An 18,277-nucleotide genomic window follows, 5' to 3' on the forward strand; every position below is an offset into this window, starting at 1 on the left:
TCTTTTTTATTATTATTTACCTAATAAAATTCTCTGAAAAAAATATTTTTTCTAACAAACAAAATTACATTTATAGCAATAGGCACCTACTATATATTTTAATATATGTTACTTCAGGATTATCTGAGTTAAAGTAAAAACGCGTCAGAAGTTATTTCTTTTAACTTTTAGGTGCCACTTTTGAACTGCTTGTACCATTTTCGACACAGTCAAGTAACTGCCCATTCGTTACTCTTATTCCAACGAGATAACATCTACTTACGTTTACTTTACGTATCTGATAGTTTACCATCCAATCCTGAACTCGTCTTTACACTCCCTCTTACAAGTCTTCTTTAATCTCTTCTTCAACTTCTTTTTACACTCATACTCTGAACATGCGCTTTTCACCGCCGCTTTACACGCGTTCCTGCATTTCTTTACCTCTCTACTTTTACATGATCTTTCTATACTTACCCGTAGTGCATCTAAGCCGTCTCTGCTTATACTCTGTATAGAAGATAATGTATTTTGTATAGGAGGTGGACTAGGGTTTGAGCTCTTAAGTTTGGAGTAATCGTGAAGTGTGGGTATGTTTTGTGGTAGTGACTGTGATCTCGCTGGTGGTTTAGTTTGTTTGGGTTGTTCAGTGGTTGGTGCGGGTTGGATTGAACGATGGTCTTGTGACGCGTTGGACATTGAATATGTGTCTGGCTGAAAGTAATACGGTTGAAGGTTAGTCTGATATATAAGTCAGCATCAAATAGCTGGTGACGATCAAAATTGTCAAATCATTGGAACACGTCCTTATTTCTATGGTAACAAAGGCCTTCACTGGATTTGTGGTATGCCTACGTCTCATTACTACTGGTGCCAAGTACATTGTAGGGGTATTTACAATACCTTTGGGATATGTAACACACAGGGCTTTGTATAGAAGCAGATGAGACGCCTTTGCACAGATTGATTGCGATCGCAATAGATAAGGAATGGTCGCAGTGATACAGAGGCTTAGGAGCTTGACATAGCGCCTTATGAAGAAGAGGCAGACTGCTCACTGATTCTGGACGGTTGGTGGACTGGGCACTCCGCCGGTGACTATAGGGGTGTCCAAAAAATGCAAAGATATGGGAGCGTCGTCAGTGTACGGCTCAAATTCCTTGGACGCTCGATGCAATGCTGCAAAGCGCCGCTGGTCGCTCGACGCCGGTTGGTTAAAACAACCTATATGGCAGTCGACGTCAGCGACAAGCGTCCAAGCGCGGAGCGTGCGTTTCGTAGCCTATAGGCGTTAGAGACCCCCTACACTAGCGTCTCCCGAGCGTCGACGTCTAAGCAGTCTGGAAAACGGTGTAGGTGCGGCGAGGTAGATGCAGCAGCCATAGAGTTGTCTAGACGCCGTCGCTCGGGAGACTGATGTGGGTGAGGAGGGGTTTTGGGTGATAGAGGGAAGGGGAATATTATTGACGTGTGACAAATAGTTTAACTATGATACGTACTATAACTAGATAGATGATGTTATTCTTCTCATCGCTCTCGCTGCTTGACTCGTCGCTGTCCCTACGCGACGAGGTACGTAGTGTGTCTTGTAACGAAGGGTATATATCCATGGCCTAGGGCAGATTATTATTTAATTTAAAATTTCTTTATTGAAGACAACATATGGTCCATAAATGTGTTAATATGTTAATAACAACCGTATTCTATTAAAATATTTAATAACTTGTAAATAGTAACGACTTTGTCCGATGACCCATTGGCCACAACAGAGATTATGATGTTATCAAGAAGGGAAACAGATGTATTTCTGATTTCTGCTACAGATGTCGTTTGTTTATTTAAAATGAAGTAATATTATTTGATAGGTATCTAATAGAAATATATATATTTAGAATAAGAGAGAGAGTCGTAATAACTTACCATAGACGTAATAATTTAATAACCCCCTATACAGTATGTATCTGAACGTAAAGCAATTACCGAAACATTCAGGTCATACTGAGCAACTTTTACTATGGGGACAACACTGAAATCGCGAAAAAAAAATTGACTCTCCCGTAGGAAATTTCAACATTAGACCAGCAATATGTATAAAACAGTTTAAAAAAAAATTATTACGATTTCAGTGTTGCGAAAATCTGCTGTCTGACCTAACCATTAATGGGTTTAAGTACGTTCAGATACATACTGTAGTATATTAGGGTTATTCAGAAAAGGAGAGTATACAGTACAGGGTTTTAATAATCTGGTCAGGTAACTCGTATGCTGGTTTGCCTCATATATCACAAAAAATCGGCCAAGAACATGTCGAGACATGCTCAGTGTAGAGTTCCGTGGTAACCATTCTGTCAGAATAGGGTAAACTTGAGCTATTAGTAAGTATCATGTACATTACAAGCTTAAGGGAGTACCTTCGCAGCCCTTTGTACAAGCCCATGTTAAATTGCAGCTTTCTAGCTCTAACGACCACGAGTAAAGCCGCGGACGGACGGACCGACGGACATGGTGAAATTATAAAAGTATCTAGTTTACTACGGGAAAAAATTAAGATACCTGCAGTTTGGTCAACTTGTTGATAGTGTCCAGCCGTTTCCGGTTGGTCTTGACGATGGAATTGAGCAGCTTGTTGAAAGCCGTGGCATGCTTCTCGTCGTTAATCTGGGTCTTTAGAAATGGCAACTCTTTTGGACTGAGAGAAGAGACCTGGAATTGTTGAAAACAGAACAGCCCGATGAAGATGTCGTCGACCGATCGTAAAATCGAGGCGGGGGGTTTTCAATAGGTTCAATAAATATAAGTTACGCCACTTACGCCATAGGTATTTCATGATGAATTTTACGTTCGGAATATAGATAAAACCACTTCAGAGCACTTCTTGTTACATTTGACTCCACACAATGCTATTTGAGTGAGTGAAGATTCTATTACAAATATTAGAACAAATTAAATTATTTTCACAAAATATTTTAATTTGTTTTTATTTTAAGTAGAAACACTACTATAAATAAATAAATATTATTGGACATTATTACACAAATTGACTAAGTCCCACAGTAAGCTCAATAAGGCTTGTGTTGAGGGTACTTAGACAACGATATATATAATATATAAATATTACCTGTACCCCTGTACCTGTATACCTGTTCGGCAGGGGCAAACTACACCTGCCAGGCTTGTGGGCGTGTTTGCCGCTCCCGTATTGGCTTACACAGCCATAAAAAACGTTGTCGCCCTGCCTGACACTGCTTGTATAGTCTGTAATAGACTCGAAGGCCAATAATGATGATGATGATGAAATATTTATAAATACTTAAATACATAGAAAACACCCATGACTCAGCAACAAATATCCATGCTCATCACACGAATAAATGCCCTTACCAGGATTTGAACCCGGGACCATCAGCTTCGTAGGCAGGGTAGACTATATAAATTATAAACTGAAATAAATGTCATATATGTACTAAGAAAAAGTGACCATGGCCTCCAATGCCCCGTGGAATCGAACCAGCGTCCTCTGCTGTCGCGGCAGGTGGTTTCTTACAAGGAAGGGTACCCAACTGTCCGACTCAACCTATTGGGAGAAATTGTCCTCCAAAGTACTAAAAAGTTACTAAATCTTCTAACTCCTATAGAATGTGATGCTCAAGCAACTTGCTAGTTAATGGCTTGTTTGAGTATATGTTTGAGAGCAGGAAAAAATAATGTACACGTGTTTTGTTATATCTGCTTAAACCCAAGGTTTCCTAAAAAAACACCCGTCTTTATGTGTAACTATAGTGATAAGATATTATAAAACTTCGAATGTCGATTTTTTTAGGAAAAAATGAGTTTTAGCCGATATAACAAAACACGTGCTCATTATTTTTTGCTGCTTTCAAACATATACTCAAACCAGCCATTAACTAGCAAGTTGCTTGAGCATCACTTTCTATAGGAGTTAGAAGATTTAGTAACTTTTTAGTACTTTGGAGGACAATTTCTCCCAATAGGTTGAGTTTGGGCAGCTAAAAAAAATACGTGTCCGTTATTTTAGACTACTCTATAACATATATCAAAATGAATCAAATCGGAGTCGGACAGTTGGGTACCCTTCCTTGTTAGTATGTATATGTCATTTATTTCAGTTTATGAGTGAAGATTCTTAGATAAGTGGATTGGGGGGGAGGAGGGAGTAGGTACGCTCAGGTATGCGACGCTGGGCTATTGGCCAACACCTCAAGTCCATCATACACGTCCCCGTCGTCCCTGCATCTGCCGCCGCGGATCAGGGCCGAACCCACCCAGGGTTTCATTGGTGGGTGGGTCGTCCCCCCCGGGCAATGCTAGTGGTCGGAATGGGCGTCGCTACATTTACCAACTTACCCCAGACCACTAGTAGCCAAGTATGAGGGCCTCGCCTGGTGTGGGCCACGCCAAATGATGTGGCATCCCCACCCGTCAGGTGTTCCTTTTCCCACCCCAGAAATCCAGTCATTAATCCCATGTTCCAAATTGTCATTTCCTGTCTGTTATTCCCGTCTCACCTTTCCTTCTCCTGGGGTTTGCAGTCCGGAGCCTGAATGTGCGGAATGATATTCCGCACATTTGGGACCCGGAATGCAAACCCTAATAGGTTTCCTTTTACACCACTCCTATTCCACTCCAAGAGGAGACAACCTCTACAAAAAACCCCAATCTAAGGTGGACCAATCGTGCCGAGAGATGCGTGGCTGAGGGGGAGCTCAGTCGCTAACGATGACCCTCGATACCGGGCAACCTCGAGGTGTATTTTTGCCTTGTTCCGGCAAGCGGGGCTCTGCTGGAAACTGACCACATTTTTCCCTAGCTTCTCGTGGGATTTGTATGGAGAACGCTAACAAAAAAACTGAAGGTACCCTGGAAGACCTATGCCAGGAACTAATGCCCCTGATGGTAGGTGCGGAAGACTCTGCCCAAACATCGGAGCAAGCCATGGAGGGAGTGGAGAGCGCCGACACGGTTGAAAGGAGCGATACTCATTGCCCAAACAACCCAACGGAGGCTCCCAACCCTGATACACGTAAGTCCGTCAAGAAATTGACGGGCTCTGCGAAGGGCCCGCTATAAAGCTCTTAAAGGACTAGGAGTAGCACACGAGGAAGCGCTACAACTGTCCGCAAAGAGCTTTACGGAACTTAAGAAATTGGGGTACAAGTTTGGGTCCACACATTCCAGACCCGAGCCTAAACCGGCCAAACGGCCGCGCTCGGAGGAAAAGTCACCGCAGGGTAACATTTGTAAGAACCCAAGGGTGAGTGTGACCCCCCCAACCCAACCCCAACCTTCACAACCCTACAACGAGGTCCTCAGCCAAGTCCGAGTCGGAATCAAGGATTCCAAGCCGATGAGTGTCGCGCAATTGGAGTCCCTCTGCAACACCATCTTGCAAAAGATTGCGACTCTGGAGATGGACGAGGGACCGAAGTTCAAAGGTTATTCTTACAAGCCAGGCTGGTTACTCATCACCTGTAGTGACCAAAGATCTAAAGCCTGGCTTGAACAAATAACACCTTCCCTAAAACCATGGCCGGAAGCCAACCTCGGGGTCATCCCTGAAAATGAGCTTCCCAAGCCGAACATAGGGATGGTGTTCATTCCAGAGATAGACGACTCTAAGGTAAAGCAGTCGCTATCTCTACTCTATGCACAGAACCAGGGGCTGTACACAGAGTACTGGAAGATTCTCCACACCAAAGTCGAGAAGAGTGGGGTTATGGTAACCCTATCTCTAGATGACTTGTCTGTGGAGAATCTACAGAAAAAGGGCCTAAAGGCAAACTTAGGTTTCCGGGAGGTCCAGTTTCGGCTAAAGGGCCACCCAAAGACCCAACAGTCCGAAACTCAACCTACCCAAGACCCACCACCGCAGTCTGCAAACCCTACCCCACCCAACACCTTATCCCAAAAGCCTGCCCGAAAGGTGCCTTCTGGTCCAAAACGGGCGGCTCCTTCAACCTCCAATCCCATCCCAGGACCATCGGGCATGCAGCGGTTTCTCGCCAACCGGGGAGGCTTCAGGGGCAACAACCGCCCAAGGGGTAATGGGGACCGAAGACGGCACCAAGGGCACACCAGTGCCCAGCGCAGTGCCAAGTAGTAACGACGCTTTAGAGGGTAGGGGGGTGAGGTTCCTACAGGCCAATCTACATCACGCCATAGCGGCCACAGCGGTCGTGGAAAGACTTTTTGGCGAAAATGGCCTGGACATCGCCCTCATACAAGAACCATGGATCAACACTAAGTCCATGGCATCAGGACTGAACAGAGCAGGAAAGGTACTGATCTACGAAAAAGGTGCTAAACCGAGAGCCTGCATCGTATTTAACAAAAATATTAACTTCTTGCCTGTTACAGAACTATGCAGTGAAGACCAAGTAGCTGCCTACGTCGATCTCAAAGGGAGAGGAGCACTCAAGGTAATAGTCTGCTCCGCCTACCTGCCCGGAGAGAAGCAAGATCCCACAGAAGAACTGACTAAAGTGCTTGAGTACGCTCAAGCACAAAAGGCGGAACTTATTGTGGGATGTGACGCCAACGCCCACCACACCATCTGGGGGAGCACTGGAATCAACAAAAGGGGTGAGTTACTATCCCAATTTATCTTTACTAATTGTCTGCACTTGTTGAATAAGGGTAATATGCCCACCTTCGTAACTAGAGCTAGGCAAGAAGTACTAGATATAACCTTCGCTACTGAAAAGGCGGCAAGCTGCCTAGCCGACTGGCGTGTCAGCAGCGAAAACTCAATGTCGGACCACAAACATATTTTGTTCAGTGTTAAAGGCTCTCTAGATAGGGAACCACTTACGCGTAGAAATCCAAAAGAAACGTCATGGGAAGCCTATAAGGCTGACCTCGAAAAACGTCTAAAGGATGTCCCAAAATATGTCAAAACACCAGACTCTCTTAACATGGCAGTTAACCTAATATCTGAAGGCATAAGTAGGGCCTACGAACAAAGCTGTCCGCTGAAAGAGTCAAAAACTACTAACACAACGACGTGGTGGAACAAAAGGCTAGAAAACCTCCGTAGGTCTACACGTCGCATATTCAATCACTCAACCACACCGAATGAGTGGGAAAGGTATGGTAGAGCGTTGACTGAATATAATAAACAAATCAGGAAGGCAAAAAGAAGGTCATGGAGAAGGTTCTGTGAAGAGATTGCCCAAACTCATAAAGGAGCGAGAATTCACAAAATACTCTCCAAGACATCAACCAACTATCTCGGTCTCCTGAAAAGACCAGATGGCACATTTACGAACACAGAAGAGGAAACTCTTGACTTGCTCAGAGGCACACACTTCCCCGGTTCGTATACAACCAGTAACATACAACTTTGCGCCCAAAGGAATCCTCAAATCCACAGGGCACGCAATATCGACTGGAATTTGGCAACCAACATCTTTAGACCAAACAAAATTAAATGGGCTTTAAAAAAATTTCAACCATTTAAATCAGCGGGAGAAGATGGAGTGTTTCCGGCGCTTCTTCAGCAAGGACAGGATCTCCTCCTCCCGCATCTGGCCAGAATATTCCGAGCAAGTTTCGCGTGGGGAATTATACCAGATAAATGGACTCGGGTCAAGGTACGATTTATACCAAAAGCAGGGAAGAAGGACTACTCACAGCCTAAATCCTTCAGACCTATTAGTCTAACATCGTTTCTACTCAAAACGATGGAAAGAATCATCGATCAGCACATTAGAGCCCAATACCTGGTGGAAAGACCACTAAGTGTAAACCAGCATGCTTACCAAAAGGGAAAATCTACGGAGACTGCCCTACTTGACCTGGTTGACAAGGTGCAGAAAACCCTAGAGGACAAGCAAACCGCTCTATGTGCGTTTCTTGATGTAGAGGGTGCTTTCGACAATACACCCACAGAGACCATACTTAATGGTATGAAATCAAAGGGTGTTGACGAAACCACCACCAGATGGGTACATAGCATGCTCTCGAACAGAGTAGCCACTCTGACCCTCAATACTATAGAGCATGAATTTTATACCACAAAAGGGTGCCCACAAGGAGGCGTTCTTTCCCCTCTATTATGGACCCTGGCAGTGGACCAACTTCTTGCAATTATGTCAGGCCAAGACTATGACACACAAGGATATGCCGACGACCTTGTAGTCATCATCAAAGGCCCTTGCCTCCACACGATATCAAACCTAATGCAAGGAGCTCTAAACACAATATTCAAATGGTGTAGAGAAAATGACTTGTCCATTAATCCGAGCAAGACGGTAATAGTACCATTCACAAGGAAACGAAAGCTCGAAAAGCTCACAGAACCAAGACTTAATGGACAAACAATACCATTCTCAGACGAGGTCAAGTACCTAGGGGTCACTTTCGACCAAAAGTTAACTTGGAACCCTCACCTAAGAAATATTATACAAAAAGCGAAAATGGCCATGTGGTCATGCTGTCGAATGGCAGGAGCAAGATGGGGCATAAGACCCAAAATTGCTATGTGGTTATACACAGCGGTTGTGAGGCCCATAATTACCTACGCCTCCGCAGTCTGGTGTAACAAAACCAACCAAAAGACGGCAATAGAAACTCTAAACAGCCTGCAGCGCACGGCTTGTTTAACAGCAACAGGCGCCTTCTCCTCGACACCGGGAGCGGCCCTAGACGCACTGCTGGATATTATACCACTCCACTTGCAGGTGCAAAAGGAGGCTAAGCAGTGCGTCTACAGAATATGCACGCTAAACAGGCCAAAATGGCGCTCTCAAGCATTAACCAAACTAAAGGCCTGGGTTTTTGCAAATAGAACCCTTAGCATGCCCACCGATGACACGCACACTGAATGTCAATTTACTAAACTGTACACAGTAGAAATACCTCCTAGAGACAAATGGACCAACAACCAAATGTACGTCGAAGAGGGAAGCCATATTTGGTACACGGATGGTTCCAAGAAAGGCATTGATGTAGGATGTGGGATCTATGGTGAGAGACCTAAGCTCAGAGCCAGCGTCAGCATGGGCACACAGGCCTCAATCTTCCAGGCTGAAGTCTACGCCATCAACAAATGTGCGGAGATTAACCTGGATAAAAACCTACGACACCAACATATCTACATCAACTCAGACAGCCAGGCTGCTCTGCTGGCACTAGAATCCCTTGAGTCAAACTCAAAACTAGTCCAGAACTGTAAAACAAACCTCAATGCACTGGCAAACTCCAACAAAGTCACACTTAGATGGGTACCAGGGCACTCCGACATTAACGGAAACGAAGAAGCGGATGAACTTGCTAGAAAGGGCGCAGACACACCCCTGGTCGGCCCAGAACCGTTCTGTGGAATCACAAAACGGGATGCATATTCACTGCTCAGCAATTTAGAAAAAATAAGGGCAAACGATTGGTGGAAGTTCGTAAAAGGACAAGAACACTCGAAAGCTCTAATCAAAGGGTTCAACAGCAAAACTGCTAGGGAGCTTCTAGGGCTCAAAAGATACAAAGCCTGCGCGGTGACCAGAATTTTGACTGGACACTGTAAATTGAACAAACACATGTTTCAAATCGGAAAGAAACAAGACGCGACATGCAGGTTCTGCCATGAGTCAGAGGAGACTGCAATGCACATTCTCTGCTCCTGTGGACCACTAATGTCAAAAAGAAGTACCCACCTAGGGCGGCACGTATTGCAACCCTATGAGGTACAGAACATTACGGCCCAAAGAATCTGGAATTTCCTGGATTCAACGGGCATCAGTAATGAACTTTAAAGGGCTGTCACAATAGACCAATGCCTGGTCGACGTGGCATTCAAAGGCCCACAAACTACAATAATAATAATAGATAAGTGGAATTTCGTAAATTAAGACTTTTTAGGCTATTTCTAGCGAGCAGAAATTTGAAAGTGTAACGTGTACTTGGTCTATTTTATTTTATTTATGGTATGGTATGGTCTAGCAATGAAAGCGATAAGGTGTACTCGGGTAATTCCGAAAGCAAAAAAAAAACACAAACGGATAGTTCCGAAAAGGGACTCTTATTTATATACTTACTTTTTGCTCTTATTGCAACGGAATATGATTTTAGGGAGTGCAATTTATAAACATATTTGTGTACCTAATGTGTATTTTTTGTGTGTGATCTTGATGGCCTCCTGCTGAGTTCTGCGGATTTATATCTAATATAATTATTAGTAATACTTACGATAGGTCCAAAAATAAATGCAGTTATTATAAAATGAAGCACAACCATTTTCCACCGCCCACACGGCTAAACGAGGATTGAAATTGTCTTTATCGGACTTAGGAAATTGATTTTTAAATTGGAAACATACTTAATTACTGATTCGACATGCTTTGATGTTTACAAAGCGCATCGAAAAACTACTGTTTGTTAAATGTAATTTAATGATGACGTAATGTAATATTATTGGATATTCAAGCGATGGTGACCTTTGGCAAATTTCAAGAGTTATAAAGGCACTTAAAGTTAGTTAAATTGCAAACTAAATTTGGATTTTTTTTTTGTTAATTAGAAAAAGGTTATAAAATAAATATGACACTTATATTTTAAATTTCGGAGATAAGGGGGGGGAATGATATTTTTTCACACTTTTCTTCATAAATCAATTTTATTCCACTACAAAAAATAATTTTGGAATGGTCAATTTGAGCTCTTTCAAATTATACCCCACTTGACCTAGTCACTAGATTTTGAAATTTTGCCCCCTCTTCATATTGGGCATTTCCCATAGTTATTATAAATAAAATAAACAATAATACTTTCAATGTGTCCGGGTTAGCGTTGTTCATAACTATTCCAAATTTCAAATCGATAGCTTAAGTAGTTCTCGAGAGAGTACGCACCATAAGGGTTTTTTTGTACCTTTTTGGTACGGAACCCATAAAATAGTTCAGAGCAACTCAGTTTTACGGTATTTTGCGGGAGCCTTAAGCAGCGCGGTAGGACCATTAGTCGCGATAGTAACTATCTACTACCACACAAATTATTTTACATATACTTAAAACAGACACGGTTTGGCCTAGTGGGTAGTGACCCTGCCTACGAAGCTGATGGTCCCGGGTTCAAATCCTGGTAAGGGCATTTATTCGTGTGATGAGCATGGATATTTGTTCCTGAGTCATGGGTGTTTTCTATGTATTTAAGTATTTATAAATATTTATATATATCGTTGTGTAAGTACCCTCAACACAAGCCTTATTGAGCTTACTGTGGGACTTAGTCAATTTGTGCAATAATATCCTATAATATTTATTTATTCAAGACAAATGTTTTTATATTTGTGCGGTTTAACTGACATAAACCGTACTATATTCACAAATAATAGATTTATCTTATTCTTATTAGAGAATTTAGATGAGTCTATCACGTTTCACGGTGGAGACTCATGAAAAAATAAATCACGAAAAACTATCGTGAGGAAACCAAACATCAACATTCGACCAAAGTACTTATTGTTTCGGTGAAAGACAGTCGTTACCCAGTTTGCCGAGGGAACAGCGACATCTACCGTGAAATCTTGACAACAGTTGGTGGTACTTGGCATGTACTTAATGGTTGTAGGTCCACCGCCTAGTATTTTTAATTACTAGGTGGTTTTCTGGAAGAAGTTAGCTTATTGTTTAGTTCAAGTGCTTGAACTAAACACTAACCCCCTTATTCATAAACGTGTACTAAAGTTACGATGCCGCTAATAATCGTATGCCCCTTTCCGACGTATTGGTATGATGGAAAGGGACAAACGATTATTAGTGGCATCGTAACTTTAGTACACGTTTATGAATAAAATAATGCGTTTAATTAAATTTAAAAACGTAAATTTTTATTTGACGAGCTTAGTACAAAACAGTAATTAAAATTTCATAGATATCTGCTACTCTTTCGATCTAGTATATTTGAGCGATATGGATACAGCGCACGGCTCGCCTGATGGTAACCGGCCACCACGCCTATACACGGCAACTTTAGTGGTGTCACATGCGCGTTTTCACTTTTTTAAGGATTAATCTGTTATTATAGCTTAATTACTTTATTCCCAGTTCTAATGTTTGTTAATTTCATGAAGTCAAAAGAATGTAGATATTTTTGTTTAATATTACTTGGGAAATAAATAAACATTTCTCAAAATTTCCTGTATATTAAATAATTAATGTACAATTTTCGCACTTGTATCGTAATGTATTGTTTTAAGTAAGTACATTAGTATTCCTAGTCTCTTTGCCCTATATGCCGACTATTTCATACATCAGTTGCATATTCACATAAATGTTACAACTGAGTGGGTTACGGCTGTTACAGGTCTACTAATGTCATTAATGTCAATGTACATACATACTTATAAATGTAATTTTTACATACATCAGCTATTAGTCTTAATACTTTGTCTAGAGTATTGTAGATGTAAACCATTTTTAAAATGCGCCTCCCTTGAAGCTCTCGCCTAAGCCAAACTCATATCTAAAGCAATCTTATAGACACACACAAACAAAACAAAAGTCTACTGTGTTTGTGTGCATTGTAGCTATAAAATTACTTTAGAGGTGGGCATGTTGTTGTTGTTGTTGTCCTAAAGCACCCCAGAGGTGCAAAGGGCCTCCACAAGCTCGCGCCACGCCTTCCTATCTTCAGCTCGCCTTCTGGCCTCGTTCCAGCTTAACCCGACTGCTCATAGCTCTCTTAGGACGGACCGTTGCCAAGAGTGTACAGGACACCCGGGGCCACTGCTTCTGTCCGGCGGTTTCCACGCGAAAGCTATGGTAGCATTATTCGTGGCATAGGTGGGCATAGGTTTATATAAGTGCCTTTTAAAACTGTTTTATCTTTAACAACTCACATTAAAATAATTATTTAACTTAAAACTAAACCATATTTGACACTATGTAGAGCTCTGCCGGTAGTTCTTAGTGTCCAGAATTTTCTTCCCACACATAGCACAGATGCCCTTCTTGTATGCACACGCCTGGCAGTAATGTGAGCCCACTTGGTGCACTTTTGTACGGCAGATCCTGGAATATTACACAAATTCTTTTAATTAAATATGTATTTATAAAATGTTGTACAGTGGAATTAAATTGAATCATGTTGAAGATAATAAATTATAGCCTTGTGATTCTTTGTTTTTGCTCATTAATGTTGTTTAAAGTGTAATATTGATAGCTTATTATGCAGTAAACTAATGTGGAAGTGTGCAGATAATGCAAAATTTATCTTTAACCATTCTGAAGTCAACACCGGGTAGTCTACTTACTTAGTAACTTACTCCTCTGGCATAGCAACCCAAAGTGTGTCTTGGCCTCCATACTACCTTGGGTGCTTCACTTGGTTTACCCATCGCATTACGCATTATCGCATTACAAGAGCTCATAACCGTACACTGTCATGTACTAACCAAATACTGCATGATTATCGTAACTTAGCTCTCACTACTTGACACTGGCTAAATTGTCCCACTCGACAGAAGCCATTTATTAAAAAAATGAACTTTTTTTTTTACATCTCAGTACATGTTTAGAGGCTTAGAGCTTTAGCCTGTCCAGATGTATGAAAAAAAAGTACCTGTTTAGTATTACACCGAGATACAAGACATTTAAAAGTTGTAATAGATTAACTATTAACATGCACAACAATGTATGTTTATGTTCTCAGGGTCAATAAAGTAACAGAGACTAAAAAAAAACAACTTGTTATGATTGAGGATATGTAAGACCATAAAAATAATAACTTTTACTCATAGTTAAGACTCATATAGAGTCGGACCAAGCTAAGTTGGCAACGATTGTGATAGCTCAGTCTGTGCAAGTGTTAAGTAAACATCATAATTTTATAGAAATTTGACGTTTAAAATAACACTTGCACTTGGGCTGTCAAAATTGCTGCCAACTTATCTTGGTCTGACTATCTATAATACCATGAATAAAATCATGAAGTACAGAGCAGCAGAGTTAAGTGACCCCCCCCCCCCCCTCTGCAAACAAATTTCTATGCACTTATTATTTATTACTTAGTTACTAATTAATTAATTGACTGAATTTGATTGATGAATTAACTAATTGATTGAATTGACATGAAACTTAACGGTTAAATGATAAATTACTGCTATTCATAAGTTACTAATTCTGAATATCGGTATACTTACTTGCATTCTTGGAACTTCGAAGTGTACGGGTTATAGCGTCCTTTTGTAGCCGTTAAAGCTTTGTTTTCTCCCACCTTCCTACCGCCGGACTCCGTAGTGTTCCTTGCCCCAGTCTTCCACGGGTCTGGTGTGATCACACGTCCCAATTTCTTCTCGCATTTCTCACAAACCATCGTAGAATGTTTGTTTTGATCACAAACTTACAAACATAACCTCTAAGTGCTGTTGTTTCAATTATAACGACTTGCGTATGGTTGTGAGAAATTTAATTAAAATACTTGGGTATTTTGTTGTTTTATTTACTTCTAAATTGTTGCGGATAGTAATAATACGAGAATAATAGAAATACAACAAGTAAGTATAGTAATATTATTGTAACGTCTGACCAGAACGTCAAACGTCAAATTGACACTTAATTAAAGGGCTCCTCTACACGATGGCCCAGCGTAGGCCAGTCCAAGGGACGCAGCTATGCGGTGAAATGAGATAGCAATATCACTTGCTCCCTCTAACGCATAAATGCGTCCCTAGGACTGGCCTACGCTGGGCCATCATGTAGAGGAGCCATGACAGCATTTGTCGAGTCGGACGTCGGGCGCTTTCAAATTTTGTAAACGTTTAGCTGCTGGAGGCAAAGAGTATATAATCACTACGTTTGCTGGAGGCCTACGTTTTGGGGGCCTACAGGGCCAATTACATCCACACTTTATTAGGCCTGATATCAGGCCCGACGTCGTTCCCTAGCAAGAGTATTTTTCCGTTTCAGTAAATATCAGCACATCGTTAACAATATTTGAATTGTATAAAAATGGTTCATATTCAAAAATATCAAATATTGCACATTTTTGGCAATTAGAGACAAATTATTATTTACATTTCAAAAATTGTTAACGATGTGCTGATATTCTGCGAAACGGAAAACGATTATCAAGTTCAACATCGGGACTGATTTCGGGCCCGATATCGGGAAGGGTGAATGTATTGGCGGTAACTTAAAAAATCGAAGTTAACCGCTTTGCTTCTTTGTCGCTCTTGCATATTCAAGCTGTAATGGATCTTGCATGCAGTTAATGTTTGTAATTTTCTGTACAAAACATGTCTGCCGATTTTTGCGGGTGAAGAGCGCGTCAAATATTATATAGTTAATGTTTGTAACATGCGCAAGTTTTGTGCGTGCACGAGTAATCTGCATATACAATAATAATGGCAGATGGGCGTACCAGACCGTGGCCTTGGTCTGGTCCGAAGCCTGCTCGATCTAGTGGAAGGCGTTTGAAGGGTTTAATAATTGGAGACGCCTTGTCTGTAATTTTCTGTACAAAACATGTCTGCCGATTTTTGCGGGTGAGGAGCACGTCAAATATATGGCTTTTTGTACGGAACGTACAAATAGCCATGTCAGATAAAAGCGAGTCCATACAATACAACCAACCAACCCCAATGCCCCAATGGCCGAGGTTTTCGACAGAGGGGTAAGCTCTTAAAGTGGTCCGTCAGAAGTCTGTTAAGGATGCAGCTATATGTGAGAACAAGAGATATGTCCGGTACGCCCGTCTGTTATAGCTTTAAAATATTAAGCGACTTGAGCGTTTTTCAACACAAGCCACCCGCTCCAGTACAAAATCTATCCGCGTAAGTAACCCACACAGTCTCGCTGCTACTTTAGAGCTCGGGCAGACAGGTTTTGGTCTGCCAAGATTAGTTTTGGTCAGCAAGCGATTTTGATAGCCCAGCCCGTGCAAGTGTTAAGTAAACGTCATAATTTCATAGAAGTTTGACGTTTAAAAAAACACTTGCAATGTCGGGCTGTCAAAATCGCTGCCAACTTATCTTGGTATGACCCCATTGATGTACGTAATAGGGGTAGATGAGGTACCAGGCGCTCGATCGTGAGCCACAAAATATAGGTTCCGGGACCTATATTGAATTAGTCGTACGGGTGACGCTGAAGTGTCAACATTGTCATCAAATTCGATAAAATATTGCCAAAGAATGCCGTGTTGCGCCTTTTTCCAGTGCTTCAATAGCTCCAAGCACAAAAACAAAGCTCACGGTATCACTTTTCATTCGTAAGTACTGTTATAACATTTGAAAACATATTTTTTTCTAAATAAAATTAAAAATTTCCTTGTTATTGAGTGAGCGCGACAGCTAAATAATGCATTACCCATGTGAGTAACACGTTTATCCGAGTGTCAAGTAGGCCTGCCCACTTCATGCATTGTAGAGTCAGCAATTTTTTTTATAAATAATGCAACTTTTTAAATCATGTGCTCCTATTCCTTGAAACTATAGAATGTAACCGGTTTTTATTTTAATATACGAATAACCGGTTGTTAACCAAAAATTCAGTTTTCTGATAGTATTGTTAAAACAATATCTTGCATTAACTTGAAATCCAAATATCGGGAATAGTCCATCAAAAATTACTAAATAGTACTTGTACAACAATAGGAAAACTATGGACAACATTTTTAACGAGAGCTCGATTTACAATTTTAATATGCGAGTTATAGTGTAGTTTTAAGATGTATTTATGTATGTTGAAAACTGTGTAAAAATATTTAGAACAGATATTAGATCAATCAAATTTAACCTTTTATCATAAACAAAAGAAATAAATAATAATCATCTCTATTTGTCAAGTAAAATGTATGATGACTGGTCTGGCCTAGTGGGCAGTGACCCTGCCTATAAAGCCGATGGTCCCGTCCCGGGTTCAAAGTTCTAATGATGGAATCCATGAAGAATTGAGGGAACACTTAAAGTCTTATAGGTACACATATAGTTATTTTTGTGGTTTTTGTTTACAAATTAAGCATTTTCATCCAAAAACTGGCATTTAGTGTAGTGGAACTGCTGATTATAAACAGAACGAAACTCCCTAACTACGTATTTACCGTTTGAGTATTTGTTTTAATTTGTCCTCTTTGTAGAGCAACTAAGGTGATGAAAATGAAAACGATGAAAATCAGAACGAATACTTTAAATTGAACATTCTAATGTAAGGGCACGCTGCCGTCTCAAATCGAGAAAAGTGGGACATTGCTAATTTCGCCTTCGATAGGGAATTATTAAAAAAAATATAACTTCAAAATCAGTATTAACGTTAAAAAAATGAAAACTATAATGTTTAGAGAAAAAAACTTTCACTTATTTCTATTTTAAAACGAGCTGCAGCTGTGGAAATTAAAAATGATGCTCGGTTTCGTTTTTGATACAATTTTTTTTTCGCCATACATTATAATTTTCCTTTTTATACCGCCCTCTCCGCATATTTTTTTTAATTGTATAGATAAACTATCGGTTTTACATATAAAATACATACAGTTTTACATATTTTATTTGTGTTAGCGAAAAAAAAAATTGTTTTCCATAAAATAAATAAAGTGCCTATTTATTTTAATTTCGTATATATTTTATAAATATTTGTTTCCTGACGCTACCTAATAAAGACCGCCGTTGAAGGCGCTTATTCCCATGACTTACAACTTGTCCAATATAAGTGAATCCGTATACGTATCGTAACTATGAATAAACAAGGTTCACACTTTTATATTGGTTATCTTGAGTCGTGCGCTCGGTGAACGATTGGAATATATAAATACCAGGAGTAACTACGAATTACCAGTGATTACATTATCTCTTGTCAAGCGTACTTGTCTTTTCCGAAAAACCATCAGAAGTGAAACCTCGAGATCCCTATCAACTGAGATCATATCGTTATACTGGTTCTCGAGGCGACAGCGACACGTTAGTTGAACATAGTGAATAGTCGACCAGGGTTTCAGAAGTAAAAAACGAGGGTCAATTTCATGCTTTAAAAATATGATAGTCAATCATTTGATATTAATCTCAGTGTAACTCGCTCGCTCAGATATTTGCTTGAAGTGAGAGACGGTCTAAGATAAGGTAATATCAAATCATTGTATTTTTTAAAAATCGAAATGACTTAATATCACTTTAAGACGACAATGTAAGAAGTATGTACGTCTCGCCTACACATTTGTATAATGTTATTAGTTTTTCTCTGTTGCACCTCGAGGAATACGCAAAATATAGGGGTCTCGCTTGCGCAGCACTGTTAACTATATTTGGTTATCCCTGTTGCTCGTTGTGCACATGTACATTATAATGGTGTGTAGT

The 18,277-nt window shown here is 40.6% G+C and overlaps 2 protein-coding genes across 2 annotated transcripts; both read right to left on the reverse strand.

The window, feature by feature from the left end:
• On the reverse strand, positions 1–10,388 carry LOC133531066 (uncharacterized). The gene is made up of 4 exons (XM_061869163.1): positions 10,180–10,388; positions 2,533–2,682; positions 1,479–1,592; positions 1–693 (listed from the first exon to the last, which is right to left on the reverse strand). The coding sequence occupies exons 1-4, from the start codon at positions 10,225–10,227 to the stop codon at positions 286–288; spliced, it is 720 nt and encodes a 239-aa protein (XP_061725147.1). The 5' UTR covers positions 10,228–10,388; the 3' UTR covers positions 1–285.
• A 1,725-nt stretch (positions 10,389–12,113) lies between these two features.
• Positions 12,114–14,873, reverse strand: LOC133531067 (cysteine-rich PDZ-binding protein). Its single transcript, XM_061869164.1, has 2 exons — positions 14,132–14,873; positions 12,114–13,001 (listed from the first exon to the last, which is right to left on the reverse strand). Exons 1-2 carry the CDS (start codon positions 14,302–14,304, stop codon positions 12,872–12,874), a joined length of 303 nt encoding a protein of 100 aa, XP_061725148.1. The 5' UTR covers positions 14,305–14,873; the 3' UTR covers positions 12,114–12,871.
• Between the last annotated feature and the right edge of the window lie 3,404 nt (positions 14,874–18,277).

Source organism: Cydia pomonella, chromosome 24 (genome assembly GCF_033807575.1).
Source record: "Cydia pomonella isolate Wapato2018A chromosome 24, ilCydPomo1, whole genome shotgun sequence".
In the NCBI taxonomy this organism is placed as follows: Eukaryota; Metazoa; Arthropoda; class Insecta; order Lepidoptera; family Tortricidae; genus Cydia; species Cydia pomonella.

What these genes read in the sequence shown, in the direction of transcription:
- LOC133531066 (XM_061869163.1), bottom strand. Translation starts at nt 10,227, where the DNA reads ATGGTTGTGCTTCATTTTATAATAACTGCATTTATTTTTGGACCTATC. An exon ending in CATTTATTTTTGGACCTATC is followed by an intron (nt 2,683 to 10,179) that starts GTAAGTATTACT and finishes CAACAATTCCAG; the next exon opens with GTCTCTTCTCTCAGTCCAAA. An exon ending in ACAAGTTGACCAAACTGCAG is followed by an intron (nt 1,593 to 2,532) that starts GTATCTTAATTT and finishes AATCTGCCCTAG; the next exon opens with GCCATGGATATATACCCTTC.
- LOC133531067 (XM_061869164.1), bottom strand. Translation starts at nt 14,304, where the DNA reads ATGGTTTGTGAGAAATGCGAGAAGAAATTGGGACGTGTGATCACACCA. An exon ending in TCGAAGTTCCAAGAATGCAA is followed by an intron (nt 13,002 to 14,131) that starts GTAAGTATACCG and finishes GTAATATTCCAG; the next exon opens with GATCTGCCGTACAAAAGTGC.